The 15257-nt window shown below is 33.8% G+C and overlaps 1 protein-coding gene across 3 annotated transcripts; it reads right to left on the reverse strand.

Moving 5' to 3' along the window:
- Positions 1 to 870: 870 nt before the first annotated feature.
- On the reverse strand, positions 871 to 12828 carry LOC125814883 (uncharacterized). 3 transcript variants are annotated; one of them, XM_049494334.1, is made up of 14 exons: positions 12681 to 12783; positions 12003 to 12333; positions 9668 to 9845; positions 9547 to 9596; positions 7595 to 7687; positions 7427 to 7515; positions 6881 to 6959; positions 6584 to 6666; positions 4699 to 4777; positions 3933 to 4617; positions 2610 to 2690; positions 2379 to 2471; positions 1832 to 2294; positions 871 to 1535 (listed from the first exon to the last, which is right to left on the reverse strand). In XM_049494334.1, exons 1-14 carry the CDS (start codon positions 12710 to 12712, stop codon positions 1403 to 1405), a joined length of 2469 nt encoding a protein of 822 aa, XP_049350291.1. In that variant the 5' UTR covers positions 12713 to 12783; the 3' UTR covers positions 871 to 1402. The 3 variants fall into 3 exon arrangements, with proteins under 3 accessions (XP_049350291.1, XP_049350290.1, XP_049350292.1); XM_049494333.1 differs by having other exon boundaries at positions 1832 to 2471; positions 12681 to 12828; XM_049494335.1 differs by lacking the exon at positions 12681 to 12783 and adding an exon at positions 12491 to 12597 and having other exon boundaries at positions 1832 to 2471.
- Positions 12829 to 15257: the final 2429 nt, after the last annotated feature.

Raw genomic sequence — 15257 nt, forward strand, 5'->3', positions numbered from 1 at the left:
ACATCTGACGTGATAGATATGGTAGACATCTTTAAAGATAATAACAAACATTAAATCGAGATCCAAATAAAGATAAATATATTTCTGTCATTATTTTATGGTGCTTAAAAATATATTTTATGTTTACACAAACATATTTTGATTGGATCAATTTAAGGCAATAAAATTTGAAATCTATTCATGAGTATATAACTTTTCATTGTTTAAAATTATTTCACAATTGATATTGTGATAAGAATATCATTAATGATATCTTGGAAAAACCTTCACCATATTTTGAAATAAATTAAGTGAATAGTCATTCACATTTGGAAAATTATTTAGTAATATTATAAATTGTAATTGTTCTAATATCAATATGATAAAATAATATATCTTAAAATATCATTTAAATAGTTTGACTCTCGAAAAATGAAATCAAACATGTATTACGAGATAAATGAATTATAACTATTCAAGTACTAGTGGAGTTCATATTGGATTTTGCCTCAGAATCCAAGGGAGCTAAGGTAAAAAAGTTTTGCTACTCTATAATAATCTTTTATCGGGTATAAGATGTGGGTAGTTTAAAAGAGCTAAAAAAAATATTATTTAGAAAAAAAAAGAATAATGTGACATTTCATCTCATAAGGCGAGATAAGGATATTTTTACTTGTTAATATATTTTGAGGAAAATAAAAATAACATGGTGATATTATAGTCCTAAAAGAAACAAAAGTAATATTACTAGAAAATTTCCTAAATGTGAGTTACTATTTAGAAAATATAAATGCGTACCCAACAAAAAATTATTTATCAGTTTGATGTCAACATTATTTTTGACCAGTTATATAATCTAGAAATATAATGATTATTTAAGTTATATAAAGATTGTATCTGAAATATTTCTAGTTTGAATTTAGGATCGAATAACACACTAATATACCGATACAATGATACAAAGTGATTTGATCACAAATTTCAGAAAGTGTAGAGTGATACTGCGTGTGTTTCAATAAGTATAAAAATCTCATCTACCCTGAGTTACAACCAGTAGGAACAGAACTTTCTAATCTCTAGAAATTTTACATTAAAACTGCAAATCCAGCAAAGATTAATCTAAAGTAACACCAAAAGGCTCAACAACTGTGTTCTACCTCTGACCACAAAGAGAATCTGTACACTGGGAAACAAAAGGTAACAATAAAACAGAACCAACCAACGACCTTACATGTAAATCTGGTAAGCAAAGGTTAGCTAACACATGATGCAGGGAGCAGTAATCTTGAAATTCGACCTGCAATGATCAGTTACTTCCTTAAGAGTCCACCAAAGAAGAACAACTCTAGGAATCAGCAGTTGTTCATGCTCTTGGTATCAGAAGTCGCAATATGCTGCATCTAATAACCAATTTTAATAGCAATCAACGTTTTTGCTTCTGAGATACAAAACGTATTCCTTGCTTTCCAAGTTCCAAGTTCTTCTTCTTCCCATCATCAAGAGCAACAGACACAACCGATGACCCTTCAAAGACTTCTACGACTGTCCCTCTATGCCTGAAAAAGAAAATGAATTGAAAGGTCAAACTAGCACACATCAAAGAAAGTATGGTACTTATTTATATGAATACTCATCTATTTGATAGTTAAAATCCCAAATGAAAATTGTAACTACATAATGTGTTCCTTTTTTTTTATCCTTGTATTCCAATGCAATCCACTTGCTCTATTAATTGCCCTTTTCTCATCGCTATCATGATTACTAATCCAGAATATCACAGCACGCATTTCCATTAAAGTTGCATAAATTTCAAGTATGCATAGTAGTCAGCTTGATGTGACAATTAGCTTACCAGGTATTATCAGACGAATGATGAACTTCCACTCGCTTTCCTTTTGCATCTTTTCCCAACTTCTGCAGTATCCAGTTAGCATCCAAGAACTCATCCATTGTATTGTCTTCATACCGCTGTGATGAATTATCATCTGCCCTGGTTGATGCTTTTTCTCCAAAGGTTGGTGCTCTCTTTCTCTTAGACCTCTGGCCCTTAACCATGCTTTTATCCTCCTCTCCCGGAGAAGCCCAGGCATTTTGATTTTCATGGTAAGGATTCTTGAACTTGAGCTTTAGGAGAGGTTTTGGATCCTTTCTCGTTGAATTTGATACTGAAGGTGTGCTATTTTTCTCGTCATTCAGGTCATCACAAGAAGCGGGCCCAGCTTCAGCATGTTTTACAGAAGCCAATTTGTTGTCCCTTGTAGCAGGAACTTCAGCTCCAGCCCTTGTAATAACACTACCGTCATTGCTTCTTTTTCCTATTATACCAAAAGTCTTGACTGGAGGATAAGGTCCAGATCCATCGGCAAAATTTCCACCAACTTTGGCAGGCAAATTAGTACCTTCTGAGCTAACTTTCTTGATCTTTATTAAGTTGCTTTCTTTACCCCTATGATTTTGACCCTTTATTTGGTCCATATGATCCACCTTATGTCCTTCAGACACAGAAACGAGAGCCAAAAGAAAAGTTATTAATAGAACACCAAAAGTATGGTCCTAAAAGCAACAAATACAATATTATCTTCTTTCCCCACCCCCAACATAGAAAGTAAACAATTTACAACACGTCTTACCTTTTCCACCACCAAGTTTAGCTGCAGTGTCATTCCTTTCCGAGTTCTCATTCTCTCTCAGCTGAACTAGATCCTCACTACCTGATTAACAAAGAAGTACATCTAAGAATATTTTTTGAAAAGATAAATAATGTTGTTAGTGTTGGGAAAATACCATATACAAGAGGTATACCAAAAAGTAGAGAATCTACACCATATAAGAACAGAGCATGGAGTATTGAAGCTAATGTAGCATAGAGTATTGAACAGATGCAAGTATTCACGCAGAGGAAAGAATCTCAACTAATGTAGCATAGAAATTAGAGAAGGAACACCATAGCAGAACAAGAATTGGAGAATTTAATCAGGCACAGAACAGATCTTTCATTACCAGACCAAAGAAAACTAAATATACATGTCATGTCACCTTTATTGTACTAAATATATACACACACACACCTTCCATTTGCTTTACTTTCACAAGAATTTCTCACTTAGGTCAAGAAGAAGCAAAAAAAAATAAAAAATAAGAACAAACATCATTTCACATGATTACCAAAGCACACAGTCTTCATATGCCAAATAAGCAACCAATTAACCAAGGAAAGGAGAAGAAATATGCTGCATAAGTTTACAGCCATGCTAGTTTTTTATCTAAAACAAAATGCATTGCAAAAACATACATTAGAGATACTTTTGACTTCTACTAACAAAAAGCAACCCAAGAATCACGGTACTGTATGATATTCCTTAGCCAACTTATATGTCTATTCTTTTTAACCAAGTATATTAGAAATATTTATGACTTCTACTAACAAAAAGCAACCCAAGAATCATGGCATTTCATGATATTCCTTAGCCAACTTATATGTCCTTCCTTTAAAACAAGAAATCCTCGATGGCCAGTGACATAAGGTTCAAAACTGTGGGGAAAATGAGCGCGCCCATCTACTCTTCTTCACTTAAAATAGGCCTTTGTCGACAGCAGGGTTTGAACCAACGAATTGCACTTAATCCACATATCACGCGATGCGCTCTTAACATTTAAAGCCATAGGGAAACTTATATATGAAGTCTTACCAATCATAGAAGAAAATCACCAAGAAATAATAATGCACAGAGGAAAACTATATACATCTTTCTCACTGGCGGAACCTTTTATCTGGATGAGACAACAATTTAGAAAACCATAGCTTTTGTGTCATAAGTGACGCAAACTAGTAGAAAAGAATATTTACAGACATCAAATTCTAGGGAGAAGGCATAGTTTGTAGACAAGATTCATCCAAGTAAGAAATTGGAAAGAAAGAGGAACCCGAAGACAATATATAGAAAGAAAATTACCATTTGAAGTAGTCAAATCTTGCTCTTTCTGACAGCTTGAAGCATCGGACTTCGGGGAACCTGCTATGTTTTTATTCCGCGAGCCCAAATGTATAACAAGCTTTGGCCCCTTAGAGGTCTTTGGCATGCTTGTTTGAATTCCAACATCATCCTCATCCAAACGTTGAGGCTTGCTACCTTTCATTTGGACTGTCCTCTTACCCGTGTTTCCAGTAACCTCATCTATAAATTTGTGCTTTATGACCCCTGCCTGATTAATTGAACATATACCTTCTGTCAAGCTACCAACAGGAGAAGAAAAGCTATCCAATTCCCCATAAGCCTGCAATTCTTCATTCTTGACATCACCAGCACTATATCCACCTGATGGAGCATCAGGGTGTCCTTCATTTGGTCCAGTTAACCCCTTCTTTTTACCATATTTCTTGTAAGAAGATTTCTTTCCATATTCCTTGCTCTTTTTGGGAGATTTGTCAACTAAACCTTTAAGAGAAAACTTCAAAGATCGACTATGTTCATTTTTTACTACAGGAGTACTATCTTCATCATCTGAAAAGGGTGAAATAGAAAATATTTCATCTTCTACTGGCAACCCAGCTCCTGCCCTCAAACTTGCAATTAAATCCTTATCAGCTACATCTCTCCTCCTCCAAAGCTCCTGAACAGCATCCTCAAGATTTCTCACCTGAGAACATTAATAGAAAACTATCATGATAGAGTTCTCGTTTAACTTTTATAGTGAAATTAATCACTGCCGTAAACAAACCTGATAACTATTTCCGCGGCATGTTGGACAAGCATAAGGCAAATTTCCATCCACTTGAAACTGCAAATATTTTTCATCGCTGCAAAGAAAATACCCATTTTCAAATTCAAAGTTCCCATGGAGTCCCTCTCTCAAAGCTTCAGTGGAAGGTACAATCAAGGTTGCATAAGTTAACAGCTTTATATCGCATGAATGACAAGAGAACAAATTGGCAAGCCACAAAGATGTCAGGATATTTATATAGTGAAGGGAAGAAGAGGAGCTTTCTGGAAATCAGAACTAGCGCCCAGTCAACTGACTCGACTCTTAACAAGGCAGAATGCAGCATAAACAGCAGTTCCTAAAATGTCGTTCAATCATTCAATGAAACAATGAAAGTCAAGGGGAATGATGAGAATATTCTTGGAAATACTTCCCTTAATTCGAGTTTAAGAGACACAAAAAAAGTCCAAGTTCTTTGTTTCTCTTGTTCAATTAAATTTTATATTTACTCATATTAATTCATTTCAATAACTATTCCAGGAAAAAAAATCATTTCAATAACAATTCCTGGATTATTTTTTTCGAATTCTTCATTTAAGAGAGAAATGTAAATCTTCTGAATTGCTCCAAAAAAAATTAACTCAAATATAATAAAAGACTTCTCTTCATTAGAATCAAATATAATTGATCCGTCCATTTGCATCTTTCCAATTTCCAACAAACAATTCATCTAGTCAATGAAAGATTAACAAGCCAACACATTATGTCATCACGACTTTTGAAATTTGTGGCCTACCATTTGTATGACTATAAATCATTTCATTAAGGCTGAAAGGGAAAATTCTAAAGTTAAATTGTTTCCAATTATAAAAATTGTGACATTCTTTTAGAGACAAATTAACTTCCTCCACAACTATCAACAAATTATACTATACAAAATGTTCATAATGCCAATTGTATGCCATTGTTTGAAACGATCTGTCATAAGTTAATCAAGATCTTGAAAGGCCCTTGACCCTCCAATGGATAACAGTTCTCCTTGCCAAAATTTAACCCTTCTAATGAACTCAGTTGCCATATCTGTGAAGCAGTTCTAATCTTTTTCCTACCAAAATAGGACAAATCCTAAATAGTTGAAGGGTAGAGGGCTTCAGTCATAATGCAGCACACGGTAGCTTCGCGTCACTTGCTTTTCGACCAAGCGCGATGACCCATTGTGTGAATTGAAAGTACCTCTCGTGCTAGGTTAAACCTGCCTCCTTGGGACTTGGCTCTAAAAATGAATTCCAAGTTAGCCGATTACCTAGCCCACTGAAGCTTATCCCCCTTAAGCACTCACTTCAACTCATGTAAAACAGACCAGAAGCTTCCTCTTTCATATTGAGGAAAGCGCTAGGCACCTCTTAAAAGATCCAACTTCCCCCTTGACAGAGTACAAAAATGTACAGATCCTAAATAATTGAAGGGGACTTTTTTTGTTTAGTATCTAAATAGCTGGAGTTACAAACAGAAGGAGCCCGAGATTGCAATGCTATCAAATCTCTAGAAAATTTAAATTAAAAGTCTTAACGTAATGCACATTCAGTTATGTAGCATAAACAGCAGTCCCAAAATGCCATTCAATTATTCAATGAAGCAATAAAAGTCAATGGGGAATGATGAGACTATTCTTGGAAACCCTTTCCACATGTTAACATAGCAAAATCTGCTGCAAGAACGCCATAAAAGGTACAGGATACTGTCAATAATAAATTTGTGATATTTAATTCCAGAACAGAAAAGTCTTAACGTAATGCACATCCATATTTGCCCCCATATTAAGAAATAAAATTGCACTTCAAGAGAAAGGCACCAAAGCAAAACCAATAAAGTAATAATATTAAAAGCAATATCTAAGGTAAACCTGATGCCATCGCATTGGCAGTGCACCCAGCGCTGGCAAATGTCACAGCAGACCATAGGGGTTGATTCAGAATCTCTATATACCTACAGTATATAAAACAATTAATTGCATTCCCCATAAAAACATGAGAAGAAAAATACTCAGTTGCTTAGGAAAGGCAATGAAAGCAAAAGACATCACGTAGTACTAGCCGACAAATTTGCTACGCCGCATAAGTAAACCACCATAGTACAAAGAACCTCATTGTAAGATTAAACAAAGAGAATCTCAGATAATAAAAACCACCATAACATCTACCTTCAAACAAACAGGACAGTAGTTTCCCTTCACAAATAATCTTCCACAGGCATCACAACAAGTGTATCCTAAAAACCACCTGCCAGAGATCAAGATATCAATAGTTCAGAGGCAATAGAAAATGCAATGCCTTAAATGATTTTCATAGGATATGCAAAGCATTAAATAATTTGCATAGGATATGCAATGCCTTGAATGATTTCCATACATCACATGCAGCACACAATATTATTTTATGCTATTGCAATAATTTGTATTTGGAATCTCAAAAAGACATTAGTGTGGAAAATTCACGGTGCTACAGGCAAGCCAAAAACTAGAGAACTGAGTTATATTGCTTTCAAAGCCCTTATCAGAATATATAAGGTGAACCGGAACTCCTACATGATGTTCCTCTGTGAAGATACAGAAAAAACAACATAGAGAAGTACATGAATAAGCATTTTAACTGAAATGGAGTTAATTAGAGTGTTCAATTAACATTAACAGCAAAACTTGAATACAAGAGAATGTCCCACTAGCTGCTCATGGCCCCATACTACATACCTCACGCTCAGTCCGTTTCCTGGAACATTAGAACTACAGCTGTGACACTTCGTGTGTTTGGGGCATAAATAAGGCCCACTGCTGACGTTCTGCACATCCCAAAAACAACTAAGTATAATCTACTTTTATCATTATACAAAACTGAAAGAGTAAGACACGAGAATCAACCTTGTGTGGAGGCTGCATACAGTAACAGTGATAAGCTGCATCACACCTTTTGCAAAACATGAACTTGTTTGGATCTCCAGTTCTTCGACAGCCCTACACCAAATGACCAAACAAGGAGCATACATACAGTCAGTATATATGAGCAATATAGTGAGCATAAGAACATGAGTTGAACAACGACATAGACATCAAATAGCCAAAAATGCAATAATCACAAGAGAATGATCCAGAATGCAAGTCCAATTATCAAACAGAAGAGTTTCTTTATGCAAAAGAATACTTAAAAAAAAAAAAAGACCAGCCCATAGTTTCATTTATAATCCTACTCGATAGGGACAGTTCCTCACCCGCTACCATACACATGTAACACCAACTGACGCAAACAATGCGCACCTTCCTCGGCACCCTTGAGATCCATATTGCTATATGGAAAAGGTCATCTCCTCCCTAACCAATAGCTTCTCATGAAAGGACTTTACAAAGGACATTCCATTATTTCCAAACCCCACCTCCAAACATTGGAATCAAAGAACATACCATTGCTTCCAACCCTCCCCCCTCTCTCCCTCCAAACATCGAAATTATCAACCAGATTGACTTGTCTATGTAGTAAGGCAAGGATTCTGTATATCCTTAAAATTTCTTTTTCATTTTTCTTCTTCAAAGATGACACTTTCCTTGTATGCAAGTCCCCATCTTCAACTACTGCTAATTTTGAGCTTCTTTTTGCTTCCCTTTCAACTTTATGTATAGTTTATAAAGCAATTTAATATGAAATTGGATGCTGCAAAATAATTCTTCTTATAGTTGATTAATTCTTTTTATAGTTAATTTATTGAGAATCTAAAATCAATGCTGCTATTGACCATCACTATTTTGTGACCTTGTTGAAATTTATTTTATTTCTACTTCAGTTTATGTATTGAGTTTATATATAGTCATTGTTGTATAACAGGTACTGAAAATAATGATGTTAATCACTATTTGATCTTATAAGTACTAAATTCATTTATTTAGGTAATTTCATGTGTTTGATGAATCTAACCAATAGTGACTCATTTCACATTAAATGACTTCTTTTTAAATAATTGTGGCGCCCCGACCAACTTGCAGGGACTTCAACTAATTCCACTAGGTACCTTCCACCAGCCCACTTTCTAGGTAACTGTCTAACAACCCAAGAAATCATCTAGTGTCATCAAATAACTTCTCACAACCAGGGATTGGGGTTTCAACATGGGTTTATCATTATAAGCTATTATCGCTTGCAGCTAATTAGCTTTGACATGGTGCTTATCTGAATTGGGTCCACTTGATCTAGCGGAAAGTAGTCTTACCCTGTTTCTTACAGGACAAAGGATAGTTGATATGGCAAGTGTATGATTAGTGGCTAATGGGATTGCGTATAAGTGGGCCATGGGTCAAATGCTACTTGTTTCACTATCTCCATTGACTGTTGTACACCATACACATATAGACGGATCCATTTAAGATCATTAACTTAAAAGCAATATCTTTTTCTCAATTGACTGTCCATGCCGACAGAGATGTTGAAAAAAACCTCTTTCCGTAGTTTTGACATCGCCTTTGCCAGGATCTTATTTTTAATCAGTGTACCTAACCCAAGATTTGTGAGTCAAAACTGACATGGGTGACCTATCATAGGGCTAGGCAGCAGGCTAGAACCAAAAATGCCTAAATATGAAAACCTCCGGTTGTTACATATGGCTAGCAAAGAAAATTAGGGCATCAGTTAATATCTCTGATTAATTTATTATTTCCATTTTGTTAGGTAATAAAAGTCAATGTCTTGTCGAATTAGCTTTGACCTTCTTATTCTCAAAAAAGAAAAAGAAAGCAACTCATAGTACAATTGCCACGTTTTGGGCAGCTATTAAAAAGCAAAATCAACTATGTTTTATCATTTTATTGAAATGAATCAAAAGTTTTACCTCACAAAGCCGGCATGACGGACATGTCCATGAACTCCAATGGAAGAGATCTGTAGGAAGGGGCATATTAGCAAAAGTACCAACACTAAAAACTGACAAATCTTGTGGCCTATAAAAGTACCTCTATGTTGACCCCAAGCTTTCAGGCAGTTTCGGTGATACTTCTTCCCGCAACTTTTGCATGACATCATTTTCCTTGCTCTTTCACCTCCTTCATTTTCACCGGAAAAGCATAGCCTACACATCACTTTGACATTCGATAGACCCTGTTCTTCTCCACCAACATCTTTCATGGAGCCCTGAGGGCAGATATTTATTTGTAAATAAAAAGATTGAATGGTATCATGTAACAATTTATGATTCCAGCTCCCAGCCTCCACACCCCCAAGAGGAGAAGAAATGAACATCAGTAGAATGAGTAATGAAAAGGGGTTATTACATGTTCAGTAACAGTGCACCTTTAGAATATGAAAATTCTGCTGGTTAGTGACAACATCTATTTGGTTGAATTTGAGGAACGACAAAAGAAACATCCCAACCATTGTTGAGATTTTAAATCCAAATGACTTCTAGACCACTGCTGTTTGGAGCACTAGCAGACCTGTACTTTTACGGGTCACTTGGTTGGCATGCTAGTTATGTGAGGAGGAATTGTTTATATGGTGATTAACAATGATGGGATTGTTAATGCAGTCATTAATAGCAAGAAGATTGTTATACATGAATTACTTACTTTAAAAGGGAATTTTTGTATTGGGATGGGTTAATCCCCACATTGCGAATATATGTATTCTTATTCCACATTCTATTCCATATAAAATAATAACCGTTTCATACACAACTTAATGCAGGTATTATTTAGGGAAAAAAGAGAAGAGAGGGGGAGAGGGATTCATCACCAATATTTGATTGGATCTCTAATGCCGTCAACCAAACTTTGTATTTGTTATACTTTGATTAACTTTTTTCATGTGGCCAACCAATTAGGGGTTGTTTGGTAGAGTGTACTAACAAATACAATACATGCATTAGCTCTGTGTATTAGAAATGATTGTATTAGTTATACACTCCATTGTGTATTAAAGTGTGCATTACTAATACCATGAATTTCTAGGTATTAGTAATGCAAGGGGATAAAATGCATGCATTAGCATGGTTATTGTGGAGGATATCTTTATAAATAAATATTTTTATGCAATGCATGCTATTTTTAATCCACCAAACCAAGCAATGCATAAGAAACAATCTATGTATAATTAATGCAAGCATTACTAATACACTCTATTTAGCATTATTTTTATACACCCTACAAAACGACCCTTTGCTTGATTATGTTATGCGGGGTTTTATGTTGATATTAATGTTAATTATTGCAATACATCAACCACAAAAAACTTAGAACATTATGTCTAAAGTTGTCCACTTCATAGAACATTCTCACACTCTCAAGTCATTATAGCCAAATAACTTAAATGTACTACTGTGATATAATACAAAGTTTTGGAAGGATAGGTGGATGGACAATATCATTCTGATGGAGGAATTCCCATGTCTCTTTCAAATAGCATGTGAACCAAATTCCTCCATCTCTCAGAATAGAGAAGACAACACCTGGAATGTACTATTAAGGAACCTACAAGACTAGGAAATCAAAGAAGTGGTCAAGTTGTTTTTTAGGCTAGAAGGCCAGGTGATAAATGTCTGGGAAGCAGACAAGTTAAGTGGGGCAGTGACAAGGTAGTAGATACTCGGTGAAAGCAGGCTATGCAATCTCATATGCTCCTAATGAAGTGTTTGATAACTGGCCATGGAAGTTGATATGGAAGACTAAGCTCCTAACAAAGATCATATGCTTCAGTTGGACAACTCTTAATGAAGCTTGCCTCACTCAAGACAACCTTAAGAAAAGGAACTTTCAGATTGCTCTATGAAGAGTTGTCCAACTGACTAACCCATAAATTACTCAATCCTATAGGAAGCACCATGAAAAATCTTTCTCAATCCTGTAGGAAGCACCATGAAAATTCATTCTCTTTTGAGATAAGATATCAGAACAGGCTAAATATTCTGTTGTATCTTTTCTCCTCCTATAGTGGAATACTATACAAACACTTAAGAGTCTAAAATGTAAATGGAGTTAAATTATCAAGTACCCTAAAATCATTCATACAAACCAGAATATCTATACCTTTGTGGGCCACATAAATTATTTTCTCCCTCAACAGAACAAGCCAGCATTAAAATAAAAAGAAACACAATAGTCATGGCATACAATCCACATGAAATATAAACAGACAAGTGATCTGAAAACAGATCTTCTCAGCAACCATCTATGTCAGTATCCTGACTATGATAAATAGGACAACAGAGAAGTCAATTGATTTAACAATCACAATTTTCACATTCCACATTCAAATTCATGCAAATCTACGTTTTTTAGAACTGCGGTTCCTAACCTCCACATCACCAGACTCAAATCGTCTAGCAAAATCCTCAGCCACCATAGATGCAGCAGCAGCTTTTTTCTGCAAAGCAACACGCTTAGTCTGAGCTGAAGCAATAGCAGCCGCCTCCTCACCATCCCCGCCGCTTCCACCTCCCCCATCACCTACAGGCGCCTGTGGGGGTGGAGCAACATTAAGCTTGGGCACCTTAACCTGAATTGTAGCAGGTTGTTTGGCCTTAAGACCCCATGGGTCCTTGAGAAACTCCTCAAGCTTAGTCACATCTCCAAAGAACTCATTTTTACCCTTCGGGAACCCATGAGGGCAGAAGCAGATCTTTCGACTGCACCAAAAAATACCAAAACACTCAATTGGGTCAGAAATTCCAAACAAAACAACAAAACACAAACCCAAGAACCCGATTTCACATCCATCGATAAAGAAAGAGAAAGAGAAACCTAACAGATCCTCCTCTACACCAAAAAATCACCAAAACCCACCTCCAGAAACACTCAATAGGTCATAAAAACCCCAGTAAACAACTTAAAACCATAAAACAAAGAACCCCATTTGGCATTCTTGGCCTAGACAAGAGAGAGTAAAGAGAAAGAGTGATAATAAAAGAGAGAAAGAGAGAAAAATAAACAAAATTATAATCAAATAATACATAAAAATAAAAGAATGTAGTACCAGGTAATTGGGCAAGCTGTGTGAAAGGCCATACGCGAGATAAAGATTTATGTGTATTGAGGAATTTTTGAAGAGTTTAAATTGGGGAAAAGCCCTTTTGAGGGAAGAGAGAGAGAGAAAGGGGAAGGGGCGTGGCTTGTGAGAGTTTGGGGATACACAACTTTTGTTTATAAGATGAGGTAAACTTCAATTTGGCCTATAGAAGTTTTCAAAATGTCAATAAAACCCATGATGATTTGTATAATAAGAGAAGAAACTTCGAGAAAAACGCCTACGATTCTTAGAGATAAATTTTAAAAAATTATTTGACCATAAAATTTTGTCTAATTTTTAGAATTTAATTACATAAATTTATTTATAGATGAGGTAAAGATTAAAAAAAAAAAATCCATCAAAGTTTTTAAAATATTTATTAAATTCACAATTATTTGTATAATAGTGGGAAAAACTCAAAAAAGGAAAATTATAAAAAGAAAATAAGAGAAGAAATATTGATAAAAACATCTATGGTCCTTGGGAATAGATTCTCAAAAAGTATTTGACCATAAAATTTTGTATGATTGAAAATTTGGTACAAAAAAATTTTTTTAAGCAATTTTGATTCATTAAAAATTTTAAAATGTTAATTGAACTCATACTTGTTTGTATAATAGTGAAAAAAACTCGAAAAAGGAAAAAGATTTAAAAAGAAAATAAGAGAAGAAACCTCGAGGAAAACGCCTATGGTTCTTGGGAATAGATTTTAAAATTTTATTTGACCATAAAATTTTATTTGATTTTAGAATTTTATTTTTTAAAAAAATGTTTATAAAAGTGAGGCAAAATTCAACTTTGGCCCATTAAAGTTTTCAAAATGTTAATAAAATCCATGATCCTTTGTATATTAATAGGAAAAACTTTTAAAGGAAAAAGTTCTAAAAATGAAAATAAGATAAGAAATTTTGAGAAAAACGCCTATGATCCTTGGGATATATTTTAAAAACTTATTTGATGATAAAATTTTATTTGATTTTGAAAATCCAATATATGAGTTTGTTTATAATGTAAGGCAAAAATCAAATTTAGCTCATTGAAGTTTCCAATATGTTAATATAATCCATGATTATTATTTGTATAATAGTGAAAAAAACTCAAAAGAGGAAAATAAATAAAAAATAAATAAGAGAAGAAATCTCGAGAAAAACGCCTAATAGTCCTCGAAAATAGTTTTTTAAAATTTATTTGACCATAAAATTTTGTCGAATTTGAAAAATTCATACAAAAATTTATTTGATTTTTTTCATACGCGTTATTTTTATTGTTATATTTTATTTATTTTTCACATTAACTTTTGGATTGTATTAATTTCACTAAGAATATGAATAAGGAGGTAGATAAACACTCATAAACTTAAAGTGCTAAAATAAATTTGATTGTCAAATTCAAGGGGTATTTTACGTATTTTCTCTAATTTTACTATAATTTAAAAAGGTGAATGACATTGATGCTGATATTTATTTTCTTTGATTTTAGATAAGTATTTGAGTTTATCTAAACGCCAGAAGAAAATGAAAATAATTTTTTTTCTCACTACGTGTGATTGAATTTTATACAAGATAAATATTTATTAGTTTTTGACACTTCATTTAAAATTAAAAAAGTTTGTTGAATCATGAGGGGTACACTTTAATCAACAAAATATTATTATAGATAGTGTTGTAGTCAAACCTTAAAAAAAAAAAAGTGTGATTCTTCAAGATTTTACAACAAGATCGTATAGACATCAAACTTAATTTTATTTAATCTTATACAATTTGTAGAAATTTGAAAAGTCTAAAATGTAATGTATCATAAATCACACAAATAAATTTGAGTATATCACAAAAGTCTCTCACAAAAAAAATCTATCAAGTGTAAAATTTGATATTTAATTGAAAAATATTCATTGAAAGTGAACATAAATTAATGAATGATTTTAATGAAGTAAGGAGGAGTTCAAATCAATTGCTATGTAGGAAATATCTTTTTAACTAGGCTTGATTCAACACCATTAAATGATTCATGACACGATCTTTTAAATTATATTCGTTTATTTGTATATATTGATATTGATCTTAAATATGTTGTAGTGTCTTATGTAAGTTAATTTATGTCATTTGATTATTACATGAATTAAAAAGATCACGAGAAAATGAGATTAAAATATATACATGTTAAATCGTTGTAAAAGCGCGTTTCAAAAGTTTGGAACATTTGATTCTATCTTTCACTCATTGCTTCTTCTATAACTGACAGGTTTTGTATTTTAAATCTTGGCGGTTGTCTTAAAGTTGAGGAGATGAGAAAGGACCTGGTCATATATTTATAGGCATCAAGCCTTGATTCAATTGGTCTCCTCATAACAAACTTTACTAGGTTTTCGACCTGACTTATACTACTGTCAACACTTACCAATACGAAAAAAATTAGCATAGCATAACAACTTGTAGATTTAACTTGCAAAAAGTACATCGCTTTTATTTTTTTCGCAAAAAAAATAATAACATTTTATTTGGTATTCAAAAGTCACGTCTATTTTTCTTAAAAAGTGGATTTTCT

Source organism: Solanum verrucosum, unplaced genomic scaffold (genome assembly GCF_900185275.1).
Source record: "Solanum verrucosum unplaced genomic scaffold, falcon-dt-bn FXZP01000034.1, whole genome shotgun sequence".
NCBI classification, from domain to species: Eukaryota; Viridiplantae; Streptophyta; class Magnoliopsida; order Solanales; family Solanaceae; genus Solanum; species Solanum verrucosum.